We start from the raw sequence: 23,026 nt of genomic DNA, 5'->3' as shown, positions 1-23,026 counted from the left end.
CCTCTTCTTGGCTATCCTAACACTCCCTTTCCTACAGAGTTTGAGAATTGCCCCCGCCCCATCAGCCCACATCTGCTGTTATCTTGGTCCCAGCCCCACTCACTTTCCCCACCTCCACAATTCTTCTGATGGCTTATAGCAGGGGTCCCCAACCTTTTTGGACCTGTGGGCACATTTGGGAATTTGAGACCATGCTCTTGTCACCGCCACAAAATACCTAATCCGTGGATCACCACTTTGGCATCTACCTGTCATGTCTGTGGATCTTAGGCTGTGTTTTATTCAGCAAAAACTTTTGTGTCTATTGGACACTGCAACATCTCTTCAATAAGGGATTGTCAAATTTGGCTAATTGCTGGTGGTGCAGTTCAGCTAGTGCTTCCTTTAAACATATGTTTTTGGCAATGTCCAGTAGTTGCTTCTTTTGGGAAGGATGTTATTACACAGATAAATTTTGTACTGGAACAGTCTTTAATATTCACTGGTGTACATGCTCTGGTAAATGATGTACCTACTTCATGGAAATTAACAAATGGTCAGTGTAAATGGATTTGCTGTGCCCTTTTGACAGCTAAAAGACTGATATTACAACACTGGAAGAATAAACACTCACTTCCTATAATGCAATGGATTTAAGACTTTACAACGCTTTCAGTATCTGAATGGGTGGCATATAGACGCCACCTTCAAATGGATACTTATTTGGATATTTGGCCCATTTTTGTGGATAGTCCCCGACCTCTGTCCCACCCCTGGAATGCTGTGGTCTCATCAAGCAATTAGGGGAAAGTGCTGCCAAATGTCTGCTTTGTCTCCCTGTCTTGCAGGTGGTGGCCAACATCAGCAGTGAGCTGCATGGACTGAAAGTGTGGAACCTGAGCATTGGTGCTGTGCCAGGGGAGCAGGGGGAGATGCAGCAAGGCTTCCGTGGCTGCATGCAGGTGCATGGGGCAAGGAGCAGGTCCTGATGGCCGCATCGGGGTGGGGGGTAGTGCTGGGCCATGCCGGGACAGTGGCAGGCTCCACCTCTTCTGTGATCCACACCCTCAGCACAGCCTTTTAGCAAGTGACATATTTTTCAGGGCTGATCAGCTAGGCACTCAGTTTACATGCGAAATCTTGAGCAGATTGCATCCATGCCATACACCCTCTGGAAATCTGTGCATCTGGTGTTGTGTGTGTGTGTTTGTGGTGGCATACACACACACACATGCCAGTCTTCACTAATCTAGTGCCCTCCAGATGCATTGGACTACAGTTCCCAGCATTCCCCATCCAGTCATGCTGGGAGTTGTAATCCAACACATCTGGAGGGCACCAGGTTGGGGAAGGCTGGTGTAAGCAAATTGGGAGCTGCCATGTGTTCTCATCTGGAAATTTGCAGCCACAGCAACCATCATTTGATGCTATGCTCTCACCCAACAGCCCCATGTTGCTAGAAACATGGCTGAAGCAGGCATGCTGGTTGATTGTAGGTTGCGTCTGCACTGCTCTTTATCACTCTCCCTTTGCATAGAGAGGAAAATAGGTATGACAGATAGTACCCTGTTTGAACAAAACAATGTCATACCAGCACTGGCTTTTGTTGGCTCCCCACTTGCTGATACCATATCTGCCATGCAGATGGATGTGGGTCTGGTGTGTGGTACCTCAGATCAGATGTACATTGGAGCAGAATGGATATATATTAGATCCATGCAAATCTCTCAAGTGCAAACTCTGACTTGAGTTATTAGTCCAACCAAGCATTTATATTTGAGGGAACACAGCGCCATCTAGGGGTTGCAGTTCTCAAATGATTCATGGGATCTGTGTGTGTGTGCACGTGTGTGCATGTATAGTGTGAGTATAGCGTGTGTCTGTCTGTGTGTGTATAGAGTGTGTGTGTGTGTGTATACACACCCCCCACACACACACACCACCCCCCCCGCCATTCTACTTTTTTTTGCTCTTACCTGGTTTGGATAGTGGACAAACAGCAGATTCTGTTCATCATGAGCCATGATCAGCCATGACAGGTATCTGCCTTTCAAAGAGCTGGTCTTCCTTGGGTGCTGCAGCCTCACCCTCTCCTTCCTTGCTCTCTTATCTCCAGGGTGTACGGATGGGTGAGACATCGGCCAGTGCTGTGGCCCTGAATGTAAACCAAGCAGAGAAGGTGAATGTGGAGCTTGGCTGCAGTATCCCGGATCCTTGTGACTCCAACCCGTGCCCTGTCAACAGTTACTGCAATGATGACTGGGACAGTTACTCCTGCAGCTGCGACCCAGGTCAGTGTGTGCACTGGGGGGCGGGCAGGGATGATGACGGAAGGGCTGCTCCATGAGTAGTACTAGAATGGTTCCATGCTGGTATCCTCCAAAGCAGTCTTCCCACAGCTGCTGCAGGGGATAATGGGAGTTGTAGTTCAACACATCTGGAGGACACCAGGTTGGGGAAGCCTGCTCCAAAGCTTAGCTTTGTGTGATATGAGGTGGGCTGAATCATTGGGTCAGTGAGAGATATACATGGTGCCTGTGCCCCAGGCATAGGGCTTACCCTTTACTTTTATAGCAGCTTTGACCCACAGCTATCTGTGATACTGTTAAGGCAGGGATACACAGGTATGATAATCTTTCATGACTTACTATTCTGAAAATTTTAATTTGATGGGGTGGTAGGATACCATGTTTGATTATCCCTTTTATTGTATGTCATTAGCATATTGTAGTTGTTTCTGTTCCTTGCTTCAATCCTACGCAGTTCGTTGTTGTGGCTTGGTGGCTTACATAATTAAGAAACAGACAACTAGAATAAACAAAAATCAAGATTCATATGTAGTCTCAGGGTTGTTATCCCAGCATTATTATTCTGAGATAACAAGGAATGAATACAAATGATTAATTTGGGGGCATTGCAGCACACATCCTTCCCGATTATCTTTGGGCCGTTTATAAATAAAGAAATAAAGGCCATTATTTGTTTAATTATTAGTGAAGCGATGAAAGAGTGATTGAGGCAAGAGCCCCTCGATCTTGCCAGAGGCTGTTTACTTTTTCAACTCACTTCAGCTTCTGTGTCCCACCTTGAATCAACGTGAAATTAGGAGATGATAACTGAATATATAAACAGACCCTCTGATAGGCCAGAACCTCTGTGCGGTTCAGGCCTAAGGATGAGCCCTGTTCTGCTTTCACTCTCTCCAGCCATTTGTACCCATTACACTTTGCTATGCCTTGAGGGGTGGTTTGCTTGTTGCTGTGCCCAGCTAGAAGCCTTTTGCTTGCCTGGGGTGTCATTTGCCCTCAGGCTGGCACTCCCTGCCAGAGTTGCGTTGTGAGGGTGGCCCCACCCAGGCCTTTTCCTGTGCTGCTTCAGGTTATTATGGAGACAGCTGTGCCAACGTCTGCTCCCTCAACCCCTGTGAGCATCAGGCTGTGTGTGCCCGCAAGCCCAGTTCGTCCCATGGCTACACCTGTGAGTGTCCTGACAACTACTTTGGGCCCTACTGCGAGAACAAGTGAGTTGCCCACTGCTGCTCTGTGAAAGCCCATGTGCATGCGTGGGTGTGTGTGCACATGCAAATATGCCCATAGGTGTATATATCTTACCTGTCAGTGTATGTGGAAATGGATCCTTGAAGAGCTGTCTGCTTATTGTTGAGTTGGGGGTGGGGAATTGGTACATGTCTTTGTGCCTGAGGGTACTGTGGACCTTCTCCATGGCGGTGCCCAGCTCATGGAATGCCCTCTCCCTGATATCCAGGAGTGCCTGCTTTAGGCAGCTGTTAATGACCCATCTCTTTACCCAAACCTTCCATGAAATATTGTGCTGTCCAGTTAGTTTGTTTAGGTACTTACTGGGTTGGATCCAAACTTAAACATGCTAAGAATAAACCCATTGAAATCAATGTAACAAGTAAGTCATGAGTAGCATACATCCCACTGATTTCAGTGGATCTGCTCTAATCATGATTAAGTCTGGCTCCAACCCTCAAGTTTTCAGTTTTGGTTTTAAATATTTTAAACATTTTAACTGTTGAGCTTTGTATTTATTATGATGTGTTTTAATTTTTGATTTTGTAACTGCTTAGAAATATTTTTTTTAGATATGGCAAGCGATATATGAACTGATTAAATACATAAATAATAGGAGCAGGGAGTAGGGAGATGTGTTTCTAAACCAGTTTGTGTCCATATTTCTGTACAAGTGAGAGATCAACCCAACCAAGCGTACGCACTGTGACTGCATAGCCAACAGATGCCATTTGGACTTTCTGAATTCAGGGGACAGTGTGCACATACATTGGCATGTATATAAGTTATGAGTAGGGAGCGTGCACATAGCTGATACAGTGTGGTTGGTGTGTGTGCGCGTGCGTGTGTGTGTGTGTGTGTGTGTGTGTGTGCAAGGCAGGGAGGTTGCTTTGCCTAGCGTGATTGCAGCAAAAAAAGGAATTCTCAATATAATAATGAGTATTTAATGCTGAAAAGTATGTGGAAATCCTACAATATCCTACAAAATCCTTATATATATTGAGTCACAGCTTCATCATGAAGGGCTTACAAATTATGACAGCCATCAGCCCCGTGGGAGCAGAAGACTTTATGGAATGATGTTCAGGGGAAAACACACTATACTATAACCCCCTGCAGTTTTTAAGATCGTTCTGACATTAGGCGTTTCAACATCAGATGTATCAATTATTTTGTTATTGGCAGCTGTTTTTATCTGCCCCTTGCCCAGGAGTATGCTGTGCTGCTGCTTTGGCCTAGGTTGGTATACTTGCTGCTGTGCTGGTGTACTTGCAGTATGGTTGTAACAGGCCCTGTATTCTCTTTGTGGCAGGTTTGCTCAGCCCTGCCCCCGGGGATGGTGGGGGCATCCTATATGTGGACCCTGCAATTGTGATGTTGGCAAAGGCTTTGACCCGGACTGCAACAAAACCAGTGGAGAGTGTCGCTGCAAGGTGGGCCTTGGCTTGTTTGAGGGTCCCAAGTGGGGATACAGCCGCAAGCTGGAGTCTCTGAGGATGACTAAAGCAGGTGCAAGGTTGTTGATAGGATGGCTGTCCCATCTTTGGATATATAATTTGCTGCCCATGTGGTTGTTGGCTTAGTTCAGATTGGCTTTTAAGTGTTCTGCCTTCAGGAACCTTTCCAAATGAACCTGTCTGCTGAGGAACTGTACCATATTGCAGGGTGTCCATGGGCGAAGAGCTAGAGCAAAGGCTCTGAGGAAGCTATGAACTCAGCAAACATCTGGGAGGAGATGGAGAGCTTATATACATGCTGTTGGCTACCTGGTTCAGCCGTTTCACCTGGTCTGTTTTCTCACTGTCTGCAGCTGGGACTTCCCCTCCTCCTGAATAGACCCTGGGCAAAAGGGTCTTCTGGCAGCTAGGCAGGCACTCTTACGATGTCTCTGAGTCTCCCGCCTGGTCTGGCACCACTGGATGAGGGAGGAGAGTCGGGGACCAAGGCACAGAATGGGTTGAAGGGATTCTTCAGGGCCCTAGATGAGGCATCTCTGTGATAGGCCACCTTGGGTTCCCCCATGTCATTTGTGGGAGTGGGGTTTGCTATGGAATCCCAGTCCTCCTGAGCTTGGGTCATCAAGGGGCCTGACACAGAGGAATCTTGGGTGTGTTCTGGTGTACATTCACTGTACACGGGGCTTATGGGGCCTCAGGTCTGGAGAGAGTTTAACTATGAACACACTCCATGTTTTCCTGCAGTTGCTCACTGTAGGGGAAGAGTAGCTGTGGGTGGTCCAATTGTCTTGCAGGGAAGCTAGTCCACCATTACAATCTTCCTACTGAGGAATCCTGATAAACTTCCAAGGAACTGCAGGGTTCGCTTAAATACAGTTTGAAAACTACTCGTTTAAGAGATAGGGCACGGGTTCAGAACTCTGCTTGTTGAAGCTCATTGGGTGGCCCTAAAGCCTTGGCCTTGTTCTTCTCATATCATGCTAAATCAGCCTCTCCCAGCCTGGTGCCCTCCACATTTCTCAGACTACAGCTACCATTGTTACCAGCCAGCATGGCCAGGGGGTTGATGATGGGGGTTGTAGTCTGACACATCTGGAAGCCACCAGGCTGGGGAAGGCTCACTAAACCATGGTAGAGTAGGATGTGTATGAGCAGGAACAAGCTGTTGCAGGGCTTAGGCTAGCACATTCCCCCCCCCATCCCCACTCCCATGCTGCTGAGAGGGGTTTGGGAGCTTTCACTTCTGCTTTTAGTTATCCTCTGACAGGGGTTTGGGAGCTTTCACTTCTGCTTTTAGTTATCCTCAGTTTTCCCTGTCATTGGTTCTGGAATTGCGGTTAATATTAACTGTGATTAGTTTCAACAAGCCAGCTTCAGAAGTTAGCTTGTTTCAAAGCAACTAGAGTTAATGTTAACCACAGAATTGTTGTGAGGATAAATTAGATCACAAATGATAGATATAATAGTACCATAGGAATTTCTGCCGTCGATGAGTGTGCGTTTGAATTGCTGGAGGAGAGTTTAGTGCAAAGCAATATCTCTGGTAGTGGATGTTTGGGGAAAAGCTATCCTAATGTGCATGCATCGCTGCTGGCTCAAAATAGGTTTTGGGAGACAGATCAGGGGCTGGGTTAGGCAGGGTGTTTACAAACTTTACATGAGCCATAGAGTCTTTCATCCTGCTCCTTGGGATTGATGTCTTCCTGCTGTTCTACAGGAGAACCACTACCGACCAGCGGACAGTGCCATGTGTTTGCTCTGTGACTGCTACCCCACAGGCTCGCTGGCTCGCACCTGTGACCCTGAGAATGGGCTGTGCTCCTGCAAGCCAGGTGTGATCGGGCGTCGCTGTGACCGCTGTGACAACCCTTTTGCAGAAGTCACCATCAATGGCTGTGAAGGTCAGCAGTGGCTCCTTGGGCACAGAGTAGACTTGGAATTCCATTACCAAGCTAAGCTGAGCTGAGGATGGGTACAATTGGAGGCAACAGGCCTGTCAGCAGGGAAGGGGTTATGATGTGAAATCACTGGCCATGCCTTGGGGCTTAATAAATGATGTAGCTGTTCAGGGTACCTTCCATGAAAGGGTGTGGCACCATCCCATCCAGACACACACATAATCCCACAGTTCCTTAGGCAACATTTGGCAAGCCAATATAGTGGCGTTGGTATTCTACTTCAGTTGGTATTCTCTCGGTGACTAGGAGCTGCCCAGATGGAGGGGGGAAGTCAGTTCAGCTGTAGTTCTACAATGTCGTGTTTGTTTCTGGTGTCTGCGGTCATTATCATCATCATCAATAATGCACTCAGAATGGCTAACACATAGATCATAGCAATCATAATACAAGTGAGCAGTTAACAGTATAGATGGAATAATATAAAACAAATAACAGTTAAAAAATCAGTGTAAAATCTATCATCTTGGAAGTAGGTTGTTGTTTCCTTGTTATTCATATTTCTCTCCACATCCTATACTAGTGAACTAGACATTTGTAAGAGTATGAAATCTAGACCACCTTCCCATTTACCTGAGGCCTCTTTAATTGAGGGGCCACATTGAATATGCATAATGAAGACATACCTGTTCACAAACTGTCTCTTCTGCCTTACAGTGAACTATGATAGCTGCCCGCGTGCCATTGAAGCTAACATTTGGTGGCCACGCACCCGCTTTGGCTTGCCTGCAGCTGCATCTTGCCCCAGAGGATCTGTTGGTAAGGAAACACCTTTGAGATTGTAGTTGCGTGTATGTGGGATCAGCAGTCAGTTTGATCATCACATGGTCCTTGTGTGAACATAAGAGCCATGCTGAATCAGGCCAAGGCTCCATCTAGTCCAGCATTCTTTTCACACAGTGGCCAACCAGCTGCCCATGGGAAACCCACAAACAGGACATGAGTGCAACAGCACCTTCCACCCATGTTCCCCAGCAGCTGGTGTACATAGGCATCCTGCCTCTGATACTGGAGGTAGCATATAGCCATCAGGATAAGTAGCCATTGATAGCCTTCTCATCCAGGGATTTGTCTAGCCCCATTTTAAAGCCATCCAATTTGGTGGCCATCACTGCGTCTTGTGGTAGCAAATTCAAGCAAATTCAGGTTTAACCAAGCACTGTGTGAACTGAACACTCCTCTTGTGATCTCTTGACACCAAGGGAGTCCGTGTTGCTTCTGGGCAAGAGTGCCCGATGCACCACATGCTTAACTAAGAACCAAACCAAATCACGGGCCTGTTTACTTTAGTCCAGAGTGGGGTTGGCAAATCTGTAGCAACAGAGTCTGGTAGCATCTTACCTGCTAATAAACATACTGTGGTGTACGTTTTTCGTGGGCCAGTGTCCAGTGTGTCAGATTGCAAAGTGGGGCTGCTTTCCCACAAGTGACCCTCTCTCCTGCTGCCCTACAGGGACCGCTGTGCGGCACTGCGATGAACACAAGGGCTGGCTGGCACCCAACCTCTTCAACTGCACTTCGCTGACCTTTGCTGCTCTGAAGGGTTTTGTGAGTGCTTTCCTCTTATTCTCCTCTGTGCCCAGAGCCAAGCCAGGAGTCCATGGACTTGCTTCGTTGTGTGTCTGTGTGTAGTTTCTGTCACTTTTAGTTTGCAGATATTCTTCCAAGTCAGCAGCCATCAGATACAGTGCTGTGGTCTCGCATGATCTGAAGGTGCATATGCATGGTCCTTGGCCCCATTTAGCGATCCTTTAATGGTCCTTCACTGTAAGCTGGGGATGAGGTGTAAAAAGCCTTGTAGCTGCTTTTCAATGAATCAGGGGTCTGTGGCTCTATTTCAGAGATTCAGAGCAATCGGAGGGACAGCAGCTTTCACACTGCCACTTTCCAGGCATTGGGTTGAATCCAGGATCTGCTTTCCATGGACAGAAGGGCTGTGCTCATGAAACCCTGATTCAGCAGGGTTCCCCCACCCTCCATAGCATTTTCAGGGGACTTCAGAGGCTCCTATGGGGAGGAGGGGAGGGGAAATCCTCTTCTGCCAGCCCAGTTGCACGTACTTAAATCTGGATCCAAGCCATTGACTGGACGGATTGGACTCATTCAGTGGTGACATGAATTGTCCTTTGCTGATGAGGAAGTGTTGTGAATTTGTCTTGTTGACCATTTTATAGCACAGCTATTCACTCTGCATTTTCTTTGCTTTCCCAAGAATGAGAGCTGTATATGCTCTACACCAGGCATGGGGAACCTTTGGCCTGTGGGGCAAATATGGGCTGTGCAGGTGTCCCACCTGGCCTACCAGCTTCTTCCCCAGGCCCTATTTTCCCAGGCAGGGAGAAGCTCTTATCCCCAGACAGAACTGAGAAAGAGAGAAAGCCCTCCCTCAGCTGATATGCATAGCCTGGGAAAGGGGGGTCTGAGAAATTTCAAATACCACCCTGTTCATCTGATCTGTATGGTCTGGGAAAGATGTGTATGTATGTTTATGAATGGTGTGTGTGTGTGTGTGTGAGCATTTCCAAGCTTATATTTCAGCCATAAGGACTAGAAAGTTGAAAGCAGGATTTTTTTATGATGCTGGATTCTGTGAGCAACACTAAATTCTCTGTTTGTGTATTTCGATTGCAGGAGCACAGAATCAGCACAGCCCTGACAACAACCCAGTGAGGTTGCGGTTATTGCTGTTTTACAGATAGGGGTGGAGTTTGGACTAGTCCGGGCATTGCATTTGGTCAGTGATCCTGTTTTGTTCTATGTGCCTAGTGCCATGTGTCTTTTTTTTCCTTGTGGAGTAGGCAGAGAGGTTGTTGCGGAATGAGTCACTTTTGGATACGGAGCAGTCTCAGTGGGTGGCTCTCCAACTTCGCAATGCTACGCAGAACACGGCCAGCTTCTTTGGTAGTGACATCAGGGTGGCTTATCACCTCTCAGCCCAGCTCCTGAAACACGAGAGCACCAAAGAAGGCTTTGGCTTGGCTGCTACGCAGGATGTACACTTCACAGAGGTATCCCCATGGGCTCAGGTTCATGTGTAGCTGAAAGTCATGGCAAAAGAACATACAAAGGGAGCAGGGAAGGGGGCAGTTTTGGCACTGGGGCACAGAATAGCTTTTTGTTGCAGTGCCAGAAAGTTGCTGTGAAGTTAGTTAGCTGGCACGGGCACCCAAAGCAGGTGGCTCAGCAGAAGAGAAATGGTGAGCATCTGTTGCCCCCCGCCCCCTTGGGAGACCCATGCTGCTCAGTGCTGCCTTTCAAAGATGTTAGAGAGGGTCAGGTGAACTTGGGCAGGTGCATTCTGAAAGGAATGTGACTCCTGGCATCGTTTGGGTTTAGAATCACCTGCTTTGATCCATGCCAATTCTCATAATCAAGACTGGGAATTCCTCTGGTCTGGATCTCAGCTTGCAAGAGCCAGATGCAAGGCATTCCCATATAGACCCAGCTCCAAAGCCACCTCTCCAGGTGAAGATTCTTTCTTAGTACCATTAGGTTCTGAAGGACCCCATATATCATGAGCACTAAGGCAACAGCCTGTCCCTTGTATGGGAATCCCAGTAATAGGTATGCTGTCCCTATGGGCTCTTGCAACTCTTCCTATACATCCCAGAGAACAACCCCCACTCCTGCTTCTTGAAGGATCTATAATATAGTTACTGTATGTACAACCTGCCAGCGGAGGCCACTCCCAGCCCTCTGTCATGGTGCTTTTCCTTCTGTCCTGTAGAACCTGCTCAAGGTGGGCAGTGCCCTGCTGGACAATGGCAACAAGCGCCACTGGGAACTGATCCAGCAGACCGAGGGGGGCACAGCCCAGCTGCTCAAGCACTTTGAGGATTATGCCAGCACTCTGGCCCAGAACATGCGCAAGACGTACCTGAACCCCTTCACCATCATCACACCCAACATCGGTGAGAACATTATCATGAGGGCTGTTTCCTAATGAAAGAAATCTGTTTAATTGTAGGCATTGTTGTTGATTAATTCATCAATTGAATCCTGATACATTTGCATGTGAATAAAGCAAAATTACTGAAGAAAAACATTATGTGGTACTTGTGTGTATATTAGAAGATGCATGCATACTTTTGTTGTGGCAGACTCTATTTTAGAAGAGCCATTCCGTGTGCGTGTGTGTGCGCGTGTGTGAGAAGGGGGAATGCTTCATGCTTGCTACCACAATTTCTGAAAGTTTTTGTATTAAAATAATTAACAGCTTTTAAAAAATTCTTCTTGATTAATCAGATATATTTTTAGAGTTGAACCTTTAAAACTGATCAATCTAATCATCAGCTAAATTTTGCAGCAGTAACAACAATGCTCAGCCGTTATATAGGACCACTTTTCCTAAGTGACCAAAGCGCTTTATGTCAATAATCCTTTAAATACACTAAGGTAGACCAATATAATTATCTGCATATTGCAGACTGGGGGGTGGGGTTGAAGCTGAGGGACAGTGGCTTACATAAGGTGAGCAAGTTAATTCTTGGCTGAGCTATATGACCTGGGATTTCCCAGCTTACAGGTCACATCAGGAGGGATTCACTTGAACTCCCTCATGTGTTCAATGATACCAGCCCATGCTACGTAGCCCCAGGATGCCAATGCGGATACCCACTGCATATTTGGTGGCTGGCAAGATCCGTGGTCAGTGCAGTTGGGGTGGGCCTACATAGCATGGCCCCATGACCCCTGTAACATTTATTTAATGCATGAGGTAGTTTGCGTGAACCCCACCCCCATTGTTAACTGCTATACTGTATCAGCTCTGTGACTGGTGGATAGGCATACGTTCATGTATGTTTTATGCCTTGTCTTTATGAAAGAATCTGCAACATTATGCTATTTTTTCTGTCAGAGTCTACACATAGAGAGTGAGGATTCATGGGAAAATATTGGGAGAAATAGGTTTGTAGGTCTGGATTTAATTTTGGGGAAGCTCTCCAGTGGGCAGGTCCAAAGGCAAAAGGGGATGGGACCAAAATACAAAAAATAACAGCATATTTTAGCTTAAAGCTCTTTTTGCCAGTAACTCAGCCTTAGGAAGGGTATTTCAACCTTTTAGAATGGGGAAGAAGCACTCAGAAGCCCAGAAACGATCAAATGATTGGCAGTCAGGAGAAGGGGGTAGGCTCAGAGAAGGGGGGTGGCCATCTGGGGAACCCAGGAGGGCCAGATTGGGACCCCAGGCCTAAGGTTCAGCAGCCCTGTTCTAAGCCCTCCCCTCTTTTCTATCCCTGGAAAAGGTAAGGATATATGAGTGACACTGTGCAGCTGCAAGCTGTCATTCAGCTGGTTTGATGCATGTAATGATGATATTTATATGTTTTCTTGCAGTCATTTCTGTGGTCAGGTTGGAGAAGATGAACTTTGCTGGTGCAAAGCTGCCTCACTATGAGGCACTCCGGGGTGAGAAACCTGCAGACCTAGAAACTACCGTCATCCTCCCTGAAAGTGTCTTCAAGGCTCCGGAAGGCAAGCGTGAGTTTGGGGTTTGTGGGTGAAAATTTCCTGAGGGCATTTTAGAAGAGGTTGGGAACTTTGTCCTGTTCTTTGACAAGACATCCCTATATGACTGGCCCAGTCTTTGACCCAGAATAAGAGCAATAGGGAACCATTACAAAATAGATGTATCCTTTATAATTCCACGATAGCTGTTCATAATTCAGAGTGCTGAAACAATTGGGTATCTTAATCGTTAATTCTATCCACTTCCTTACTTTCCTCTCAACCTTTGCCGGAAGTCTTAATAAATTTCTGTCTCCCTCACCCTTTGTTGTATGCTCAGTACCTTGCGCTCCAGGGTCGTGTTACCTGTGCTCAGGGCAGACATAGCAAGGAGTTACTTGCTGGGCTTCAGGGGACATTGGCAGAGTTTGTGGAAGCAGGGCCAGAGTGTGGGTGATGCAAATTAATACTGAATGACATGATCGGGCAGTTCATATGACAGGCAGTTGTTAGGATCCTTCCTCTCTGGAAAAGCATCCCAATCCTAACGACAAGCAACCAATGGGAGGCTAATATGGAAAATAGAGAACCAGCAGGGGGAGGCCTTGCATAACTCTTTCCCTTCCTGCTGTTTGACCATTCAGAATCTCTCCCCCACCCCAGAAAAGCTGGCATTCTCCCCGTGAGTGGAAAGGTAAGGTCATCATATTTTTTTCCCCTCATGGTGGGGAAAGCAGCTTTGGGGAGTTGGCGAGTGGACAAACGGCAGCCCTTCCCCCTGCTAGTTCTCTGCTCTGAATTTTCACCCCCTGTGTCTGCTTTTCGTTAAAAACAACATCAACAACTGGAAGGAGGACAAATCACAGAACTGCTCAGTGAGGGCAAGGAGGAGGGCTGGGCTAGAAGAGGCTGAGGACTAGGGAGAGAGTAGGGGCTGCCAAGAGGGGTGGGGAACTTACCAGAAGAGCCAGGTCTAAGGGAAGGGCCTCTCCAGGAGCAGTGGCAAATTGGAGATTTGTCTGCTTGATGCTGGATTCAGAGGTAACTTTGAAGGTCAGGAAGGAAGCTTGAAGGTTTCAGTCCACATGGAAACACTCTAAAGCCAGTTCAGTAGCTAAGCAGAGTTAGAGGCCTTATTCTGACTAAAAATGCTCTAGAATCACAGTTAATAGCTCTTTTGGGTCAGATGTGAGGAGTTAGATTACGTTAGAAGCAGATCTAAGCTGGGCTAGGCAAGAACAAGCAGATCTCAAGGCAAGAACAATAGGGACAGAGTGGTCCAAATGGAAGCCAAACAGGAAGTATTTGGACAGCTCGGGCATGCTGACAGGAAGTTAAATAGAGCCCTTGGTCACTAATTAGGAGGGGGAATTGAGGTCTTTTGGAAGTGAGGGATATGCCACAAAGGCAATGGAAATAAGTCCATAGAACATCCCTTAGAAATGAGGTAACCAGAGCTTGGGCAACACTGCTTTGGGTGTGTTTTTGCAGAAAAGGCTGCAAAGCAATACATAACTGTATGCCAGACTAGCCTGGCCTGGCCTGCTCCTCAGGCAGAGTAAAAATCCAGCTCAATGTTTCATACGCATTTTTCAGAACCTTCTATGGCCAATGCCAAGCATCTCCCTGGCACTGGTGAGGAGGAAGAGCCTGCCCTGATGACGAGACAGAAGAGGCACCCAGATCTGAGTGAGGGCCAAGCCATTGCCAGTGTGATCATCTACCGCACGCTGGCGGGTCTGCTTCCAGAGCAGTATGACACAGATAAGCGGAGCCTGAGGTAACACCTGCCCTCCCCCAATATACATAAGCTCATCAGCAAAGGGTGTAGAGGATCTGCAGGTACCAAAGAAGCAGTCATACAGGGCCTGTATTTGTCTTGCAAGGAGAGGCCAGTTCAGAGATTTGGTAAATTCTTCCCAAGGGGGCTGTCCCTGTCATAGTCCTCCCCTCATTTGCTGAACAGGTTGGGGCCCATCCCCTGTTGCTAAAGCCCTTCAGGGCCTCCTATCCGCCAAGCAGGTGATCTCTAGCATTCAGGGCCTAAATGGGGAGAAGGCATTGTTGTTGTTGTTGCAGCCATCATTGTCGTCATCATCATAATCAGTATTAGTATTGGTATTATTATTTATTCATTACATTATTATGGTATTGTTGTGTGGGATGGGGCACTAAACAAGGGTGGACTTTACATATGTAGGAAACAGAGATGTGTTTTAATATGTGCCATATGTCCTCACAGAGTCCCCAAGCGCCCCATCATCAACACCCCAGTGGTGAGCATCAGCATCCATGACAATGATGCACTGATGCAGCGGGCCCTTGAGAAACCTATCACGGTGCAGTTCCGGCTGCTGGAAACTGAGGAGCGCACCAAGCCTATCTGTGTCTTCTGGAACCACTCCATCCTGTGAGCCGGACAAAAGTTCTTGGAGCTTAAGCATGCCTGGGAGGGAGAGGCACCCAGTGGCATCCTAAACTTGGCAAATCCACCCTGACACTGCTGTTTTCCCAGGGTCAGTGGGACTGGTGGCTGGTCAGCCAAAGGCTGTGAGGTTGTCTTCAGGAACGAGACCCACGTCAGCTGCCAGTGTAACCACATGACGAGCTTTGCTGTACTGATGGACATTTCTCGCAGAGAGGTGAGACAAATGGGGACCCAGCTCTGGCAGGTGGGTGAATAGAGCAAGGCAAAGTGGCGAATGCTGAAGAGAGGGCTGGGATGGTGGCAGGGATTGGGCTCCTGCCCCTCAGAGGGGTGGGGTGGAAACCGTGACATCATAGCTAAATCCACATCTTCCTAAAGTGTTCATGAATAAACTCAATCGTCCTCCCAGAATGGCGAGATCCTGCCCCTGAAGACCATCACGTATGCCTCCATTGCTGTGACACTGGGCAGCCTCCTGCTCACCTTCCTCTTCCTAGCTGGCCTGCGGACCCTGCGATCCAACCAGCAGAGCATCCGGAAGAATCTAGTGGTGGCGCTATTTCTCTCTGAGCTCATCTTCCTCCTGGGCATCAACCAAGCTGACCTGCCAGTGAGCTCCTGGGGTGTGGGTGATGTGTGTATGTGTGGTGTTGCTATGGAAGCAAGGGCAGTGAACTCAGTTAAATAGTCCAGGGTCATAATTTCTTTATTTACAATATTTATATGCTGTTACACATCAAAAGATTTCAGAGCAGCGAACAACAAGAGAAAAGAATAAGACACCATATTAAAACAATTAAAACATTGTAAAAGAAACAGATTCTGAGCTTAATAAACTGCGGCTGGTCACTCAAGGAAGGCCTCTCGGAATAATAACATCTTCAGGAGGTGCCGAAAGCAACACGACATTGGTGTTGCCAATTACTGCCACACCTAGTTGCACCAACATGATATCTGGCCTGGGGTTGGAAACCATTGCTAATGACTGCTGGGAGCTAAAAGAATAGTGTACTGCTGTTGAGTATCTGTACGTCCTTCCATGTTTGTACGCCTTTGAGTCTGATCAGAGGGGAAAGCTAAACTGTGTTAATGCTGTAGCAGCAGTAATTTCTGGAGCTGCAGGCAAAGATTGGGGATTAGGGCCAATATCCAGTCACCTGTGTCTACAGATGCAAACTTCCTCATTATTTCTTGGGTGTTTGCGCACATTGTGGCCAGCCTTCCTAACCCCCTTCCTTCCCCTCTTCCCGTGCCAGTTTGCCTGCACTGTCATTGCCATCTTGCTGCACTTTCTGTACATGTGCACCTTTGCCTGGGCCCTGCTGGAAGCACTGCACATCTACCGCATGCTGAGTGAGGTGCGCGACATCAACTACGGCCCCATGCGCTTCTACTACATGGTTGGCTGGGGCGTGCCAGCATTCATCACAGGTGGGGCCTGCACCAAACATTGTATAGCCTAGGTCGGGGCCATTGTGACCACTCTTAGGCCTTGATGTCCCTTTGCAGAGCCTTAGTTTAGCACCCAGAAGATGGCAGCAAGTGTCTCTGTGCTCTGTAGTGGGCACCTGAGAGTTAACTCAAGCCAGACATAGCCAGACAAGCCCTGCCTGAAGCAGAGACAGGGCTGGGATGGACTGGGCTTCAAGCCTAGCAGCATTTGTACCTTTCAGTCCCAGACCTTGCTATTCCAGCCATGAGCTGCTATCTGAGTGATGGTCTTCTGAGTGATTAGGTGAAGATACCAAGCATACTTGCTTCCTCTTCCTTCTGCTGATAGTTCTGTATGGCATATTTCCTTAGGACTTGCTGTTGGCCTGGATCCTGAAGGCTATGGGAACCCAGACTTCTGTTGGCTCTCCATCTATGATACGCTAATTTGGAGCTTCGCTGGACCCATTGCTTTTGCTGTTGCAGTGAGTAGCAAAACAAAGGACCTGGGGGAAGGAAAGACAAGAGCACCAAGTGGTCTTATGGGGTCAAGCGTATGGCCCCATAAGGCTAACAGATAACATGAGAAAAAGAGTAGTGACTGGAACAGGTGGGCATGGTAACCCTGCCTCCTCACTGCCATGCTTTGTTTTGCCTCTACATGGGTGTAAAGACTGTGTAGTTCTGTCATTCTCTTTCCTCATCCAAAATCCCTTGGAGATGCTTGGAAAAGAAAAGAATCGCATTGAACTGGGTTGAAGCACCCTTCCCCCTGCTCCAGCAAGAGCCTCCATATTTTCCCCAACTCCGTCATGCAGAAAAGAGCCCATCCTTGCAAGGCCAGGAAAGACGCAGCATTCCAAAGCAATAGGGCTGGCTCTGGCTCTGATGGCATGGCAATGCCCCAGGTTTGGGAGGACCTTCGGCTGATTGGGAAGAGGACTACTGCTAACCTTTCCCTTCTCTCCTCTCACAGATGAGTGTCTTCCTCTATGTCCTGGCCACCAAGGCCACTTGTGCTGCTCAGCAACAGGGGTTTGAGAAGAAGGGGACAGTGTGAGTCTGGCATTGCTCATGTTCTGCTGCACATACAGCCCTTTATATGAGCACTTCACTGTCCTGCTGAGTCCCCTGCACTGTCCTGACCCTTGTTTCCACAACCTGATCATCTCTGCAGCTCCTGCTCCTGTGTGCTTTTCCACTGCTTAGCCATCCCCACCACTTTCTTCTTCATGCTGCTTTCTCCCTGTTGTAAAGTCCTTGTTCATCCTTCCCAGTGCAATCCATTCATTCATTCATTCATTTTGCATTTCTATACCGCCCAATAGCCAAAGCTCTCTATGGGCAGTTCACAAAAATTTTGCGACCATGCCACCTCCTACTTCTCTCTGCCAGGTCACATTTTCCATTGTGGTTTGCCCTTGATGCTTCCAGCATTCTTGTGGGCATTGCAGGATCCCTCCTACAAAGCCCAAACTGAGTAATATGATAAAGCCAGGGCTGCCCCACAATGCTTGATGCATGGAACCCAAGCTGAGGACATGCCCCAAGGCCAGAGTCTGGCCTGGCCTTGAAGACGGAATCCAAGCCATGTCCGTGATTTATTTCTCTCACCCAGGGGACTTTTGGGGTGCTATGCAGGAGAAACCCCATTGACGCTGCTCCTTCCCTGTTGCAGCTCTGGCCTACGTTCAGGCTTTGTCTCCCTGATGCTGATCAGTGTCACCTGGCTGCTGGCCCTGCTCTCTGTGAACAGTGATGCCATTCTGTTCCACTACCTCTTTGCTGGCTTCAACTGCCTCCAGGTATGGTGGGCACAAGGGAGATGCTGAGCTTGGGAGACAGGGCTGGTGGGGAATCTCCTGAGATCAGTCATGTTTGTCCAGTGGTATTGCTAGATTCCACCCACCCCACGCCCACTCCCCAGAGATCCATCACTAGCATTGCCAAATCCCCCATTTAGTTTTCACCATTGTTCTTTCCTTTTCCCAAGGGACTCCTTCACCTCAGTCTCATAGAGTACTGAGGAGGACTCAGGCCCAAATTCAGTTCGGAGGGTTTTATGTGGCTTTTTGAGCACAATCAATCTTTTTGATGCTATTTGTGCATCAAGATGCTGGACATCTTAAGAACAGAAGAGCCATGCTGGATTAGACCAAGGGTCTATCTAGTCCAGCATTCTGTTCACTCAGTGGCCGGCCAGCTGCCTGTGGGGAAACCCAAGTAGGACATGAATGCAAAAAGTCGGCACAATTTGAAGCCAAGCTGCTGTTGCCATGGTTAAATTACTTTAAAGGGGGGTTAGGTGCTAAGTCTGTTGATAAACAGATATTATCCATGGTGGCTGAATTGAATCTCCATGTTCAGAGGCAGCATGCCACTGAAGAATATATGTTGCTGCGGGGGGGAGACAGCTGCAGGAGGTCTATTTCCTTCATGACCTGCTTGTGGGCTTTTCTGAAATATCTTATTGACTACTAGGGGGAACAAGATGGTGGCCTAGATGGACCTGATCCAATGGGTCTCTTACATTCTTGAGATGGTGGCCTAGATGGACCTAATCCAACAGACCTCTCATATTCTTGAGAGGTCTATGACCATAGGCCCTTACCTCACTGGTCAAAGTAGCTATAAGAGTTGCACAGAGCAGCAGGATTTCCATTTCCACCATTGTAGAATTAATTAGAATTTTGATTTTTGCTAATATTCCCAGTGTTTGGAAGCTGATACATTTCATACTGGATTGGCAAATCCTGTGGCAAAGCTTCTGTTCTATTTTTACATCATTAGGAAGATGTTAGTTTTCAATATCGCCTTTCCCCTAAAGATTGCTCTGTAGCTTATAACAGAGATGAGAATGCAAAAAAAGATATATTTTTCATGACTTCTGTATCTTTTCCCTTATGTAATGTCTATGTCTATTGGAGCAAGATAGCACTGTACCTATTAATGCAGCAGCTAGACTGCTGACTGGAACACCTCATAAAAACCATATAACACCAGTTTTAAAGGAATTACACTGGCTGCCAATATGCTTCTGGTTGGAATTCAAGGTTTTGGTGATGACATTCGAAGACCTAAGTGGCTCAGGGCCTTGAGGAGCACCTCTCCCTATATATGCCTGCCCAAGGACTGAGATCTGTAGGAGGGGCCCTCCTTTGCGTCCCACCAGTATGAGACATATACTATGGTGGGATGTGGGAGAGGGCCTTTTCTGCTGTGGCACCCCGGTTGTGGAATTCCCTCCCCTAGGAGGTCCAATTGGCGCAGACATTGGTCTCGTTTCGGCGCCAAGTAAAAACATGGCTTTTTACCAAATCCTTTGAGGGCTAAATGCATTACCTAGCACATTGTTTTAACTGTTTTATTGTTTTAGATTTTAACTGGTATTAGCTTGTTTAATAATTTAATATGTTTTTAGGTGATTAAATTATTTATTGTTTTATACTGTTTAAATTGATTTTTATCTGTACACCGCCCTGAGATCTTAATGATACAGGGCAGGATAGAAATGGTTTAAATAAATAAATAAATAAATATTAATACATCTTATCAGATAAAAGGAGCAATCATTCCCAGTGTAGAAATTGGTTACGCATTAATTGATTCGTCCATATCTGCCTGATGAAACCGCATCAGATTATGTGGAGTCCAGTGCAATCTTTGGAGAAGGCACTTTTGCATGTTTTTTTTTTTTTAAAGGAAAATGTTACTCTGTATATCTGTGAGTGGGTGGAAATGGGTAGGAAGAGAACATCACCACCATGTGGGAATGTAGGTAGAAAGCAGGGCCCGCAAACTGACTTATGGGCTTCCCCTTGATGCTATTGATGGCATCCTGGACACAGTCTGGGAGCCATGGGGTCCCTATTCAAGGCTTGTGATCTTGATTTCTTCCACAGGGACCATTAATCTTCCTTCTGTGTGTCATCGTATGTAAAGAAGTGAGGAAAGCTCTCAGATCCAGTTGCGGCAAGAAGCACAGCACAGACCCCACGCTCACCACCAAATCTACCTTGACAGCGGTGAGTGTTTGAGGAAGCAGCAGCCCGGCAGATTTATAAGCAAGGGACCTTGCTTATAAATGAGAGCCACCAATGCAAATGGTCAGGGGGCTTTGTGTATAAAACAGTACCCCAAAGAATCAACATTCTGCCCCAAGTGTAACTCAAATTCTGCGCAAACAAAAGCTGGATTTGGCCAGCTATTATAAATGATTGCAATTAAGCACATGTGCATACAGTTGCATGCTTTGCCTAATCAGTTATCACTAGTCGTATGGAAAGGGCAAGAAATGACGTAAAGCACTGAAGACCTGCCACGACACTGGAAATCAGACATAACCATCTCCCCTGATTTCAAGTCCTTCTCTAGACTGAGTCTTGAGTCAGCAAGCAAATACAGGGAGCGATGCAATAGAATAATCAAGTTGTTAAGTAATGGTCAAGCATGCAGGTTTCAGTCCAAGGAGGATTAGGCTAAGGCAAGAGGGGTCAAAATCCAGGCAGAGCTCAGAACACAGTCAGTCAGTCAGTGAGGATCAGACAGCAGCAGGAGCAGTCAAGGTAACAAGCAAGAGGTCAAACACAGTAATTCAGTCAGGTACGTTACACAGTCCAGAAGGTCAGTAAACAGACCATCAATCACAGGGCACAATTCAGGAGGCACGGTACATAGCAGCAGCTGGATGGACCAAGTTGTTCAACCCTGGCTGGGTTTCTAGTGAAGGCTTTTAAGCCCAAAGTCAGCCAGACCCCCTCCCAGAGCTCAGCTGCAGCAATCAAAGCTCCCTTTCCTCCCTACTCCTGAGGAGTCACTTTCTCCTGAGGAGACCTTTTCTGGAGGCGAGCACTCCTTCACTCAGGAGCCCTGCTAGCCTGTCGCTTGAGGCAACGACGCTCCCAGGGATCGGGGGTGGCTCACCCTCTGCCTCAAAGGCAGAGTCCCTTTCTCCTGACAGGGATGGCCCCATAGCCACCTCCCCCAAAGACTCAGGTTCTTGAGGGTCTGGGGGCAGTCCCTGGTCTGGGGTACCCTGGGCTTCTGGGGCCTCTATCTCCTCTGCTGAGGAGGACTCCTCCAGTTGGGGCATGATGTCTCCCCAGGCGTTGCGCACACTCTTTCACTCCTATCTTCATAGCCTTAAGGCTAGAAACTTGAGTGTTTTCAGGAAAGCTGAGATTCATAGGATGCATCCAGTACCAAATACCATGGCTTTATGGAGCAGAATACACACATGCCACCCTGCATCTTGCCTCCAGACCATCTTCTGGGCTTTTCAGCTCAGAGAATAGCAGGGAGGGGATAAATTGGTCTCTTTCTGCAAAGAGGAGTTTTGGTGGTGGCTATGTGTGCATGCTCAGAGGGTTCCAAAGATCTGTGAGCTGAGAGAGAGGGCTGGTGATAGGGAGCGCATGGTACAAACCTGGGAAAAGAAGAAAATAGATATAGAAGGGGAGGTTGTTCCTGTCTCTCTGCTGTTCAGTGCTTCCTCTCCTCTAACCACAAGAATTTCACCAGGCTTATAACTGCAACAACACATATGTGGATGGGCAGCTGTACCACACACCCTTTGGAGACTCCACTGGTTCCTTGCACAGCACTGTCCGCTCAGGCAAGAGTCAGCACAGCTACATCCCCTTTGTGCTCAGGTAATTCTAACGTTGGGGTCAAGTGGCAGTTGTACGGATTGCCATCCCCTTTATGTGAAATAATCCAGTGACCCCTGCAAACTAATGGACGTATCTGCCTGCATTAGAAATAGGGTTCTGCTTGGTTTTCAAAGTAGAATTCCTTCTACCCTTTTATTAGGGTTTGAGGCTTCTTTTATTGGCATCTAAGAGGGAAACCCACAGTTTTCATGCAGTCTGTTACTGATAATTTCATGTGGTCCATACACAATATATTCAGCTTCATTGTATGAAGAGATGGGAAAGGCTGTAGCTCAGTGGTAGAACACCTGCTTTGCACACAGAACATCCCAGGTTCGATCCCCAGCATCTCCAGGTAGGACAAGAAAATCTGCTGCTTGAAATCCTGGGGAGCTGCTGCCAGCCACTGTGAACAACACTAGGCTAGAAGGACCAAAGGTCTGACTCAGTATAAGGCAGCTTCCTATGTTGTGTTTCATTAAAGAGGCACAAGCCTTTTCATGGGCAGATCTCACACTGTCCCTTGTGCCAACCCTTTTCCTTCATTGTTCGTTTCTTCTTTTCTTTAAATCAATCAATTAATTAATTAATTGCATTTATATCCCACCTTTCTTCCATCATGGAACTCAAGGTGGCTATATGTGGTTCCCGGATAGTCTCCCCTCCAACCACTGACCAGACCCAAACCGGCTTAGCTTCAGCAGGGTGGCTGTCTCAAGTGCCTTCGGACTATGCCCTGGGACCAATGAAATGTTATCACTGGACATGTGAGAATTGTGGAGGTGGGGGATTAGAGATATTACTTTGCTAGAAATATGCAGTAAATTGAATTTTTGTCCTCCTGAGGAAGGTTTCCACTAAAATGCATTAGGCATTTTACTATCTTATTAAAGTTCTACATACATTTTTTTCAGCACCATTTTGAGGCTCATTCTGAAGCCACAGCTTTATAAAACATTTTAGTGTGAGGATATCTCTGGATGTTAATTATTCAAGGGAGAACAGGAACAAATACTGTTCCTTCTGGATTAGTGAAGTCAAGAGTTGGTCACCTAGAGAATGCCTTTTTAGGACTGGCAGAAATCTTGTCACTGACGTAAACAGATGCATGCCTTTGTGGTCCTTATCCTTTTCTGTAATG

At 47.2% G+C, this 23,026-nt stretch overlaps 1 protein-coding gene across 4 annotated transcripts in view; it reads left to right on the top strand.

Annotated features, from left to right (window-relative positions):
• The window catches only part of CELSR2 (cadherin EGF LAG seven-pass G-type receptor 2), a 113,251-nt gene that overhangs the window by 79,702 nt on the left and 10,523 nt on the right, over nt 1-23,026 (top strand). For 2 of the 4 annotated variants that reach the window (XM_084852881.1, XM_084852880.1), the window contains exons 11-30: nt 828-941; nt 2,096-2,270; nt 3,358-3,499; nt 4,828-4,948; nt 6,690-6,873; nt 7,585-7,686; nt 8,381-8,475; nt 9,726-9,935; nt 10,655-10,838; nt 12,265-12,408; nt 13,972-14,155; nt 14,618-14,785; nt 14,891-15,017; nt 15,213-15,413; nt 16,060-16,234; nt 16,607-16,719; nt 17,211-17,290; nt 17,913-18,039; nt 20,137-20,259; nt 21,755-21,885. In XM_084852881.1, coding sequence (XP_084709007.1) covers nt 828-941; nt 2,096-2,270; nt 3,358-3,499; nt 4,828-4,948; nt 6,690-6,873; nt 7,585-7,686; nt 8,381-8,475; nt 9,726-9,935; nt 10,655-10,838; nt 12,265-12,408; nt 13,972-14,155; nt 14,618-14,785; nt 14,891-15,017; nt 15,213-15,413; nt 16,060-16,234; nt 16,607-16,719; nt 17,211-17,290; nt 17,913-18,039; nt 20,137-20,259; nt 21,755-21,885 — 2,900 coding nt within the window. Of the gene's footprint in view, nt 1-827; nt 942-2,095; nt 2,271-3,357; nt 3,500-4,827; nt 4,949-6,689; nt 6,874-7,584; nt 7,687-8,380; nt 8,476-9,725; nt 9,936-10,654; nt 10,839-12,264; nt 12,409-13,971; nt 14,156-14,617; nt 14,786-14,890; nt 15,018-15,181; nt 15,414-16,059; nt 16,235-16,606; nt 16,720-17,210; nt 17,291-17,912; nt 18,040-20,136; nt 20,260-21,754; nt 21,886-23,026 lie in introns of those variants that run through there. The other 2 variants (XM_084852882.1, XM_084852883.1) reach the window with 2 other exon arrangements.

The sequence above is a fragment of the Heloderma suspectum genome, chromosome 4 (genome assembly GCF_057233095.1).
Source record: "Heloderma suspectum isolate Gila_16-S chromosome 4, 16-S_ref, whole genome shotgun sequence".
NCBI lineage: Eukaryota > Metazoa > Chordata > Lepidosauria > Squamata > Helodermatidae > Heloderma > Heloderma suspectum.
Note: the sequence above shows the minus strand (reverse complement) of the source record. Positions and strands in the feature narration are given on the sequence as shown.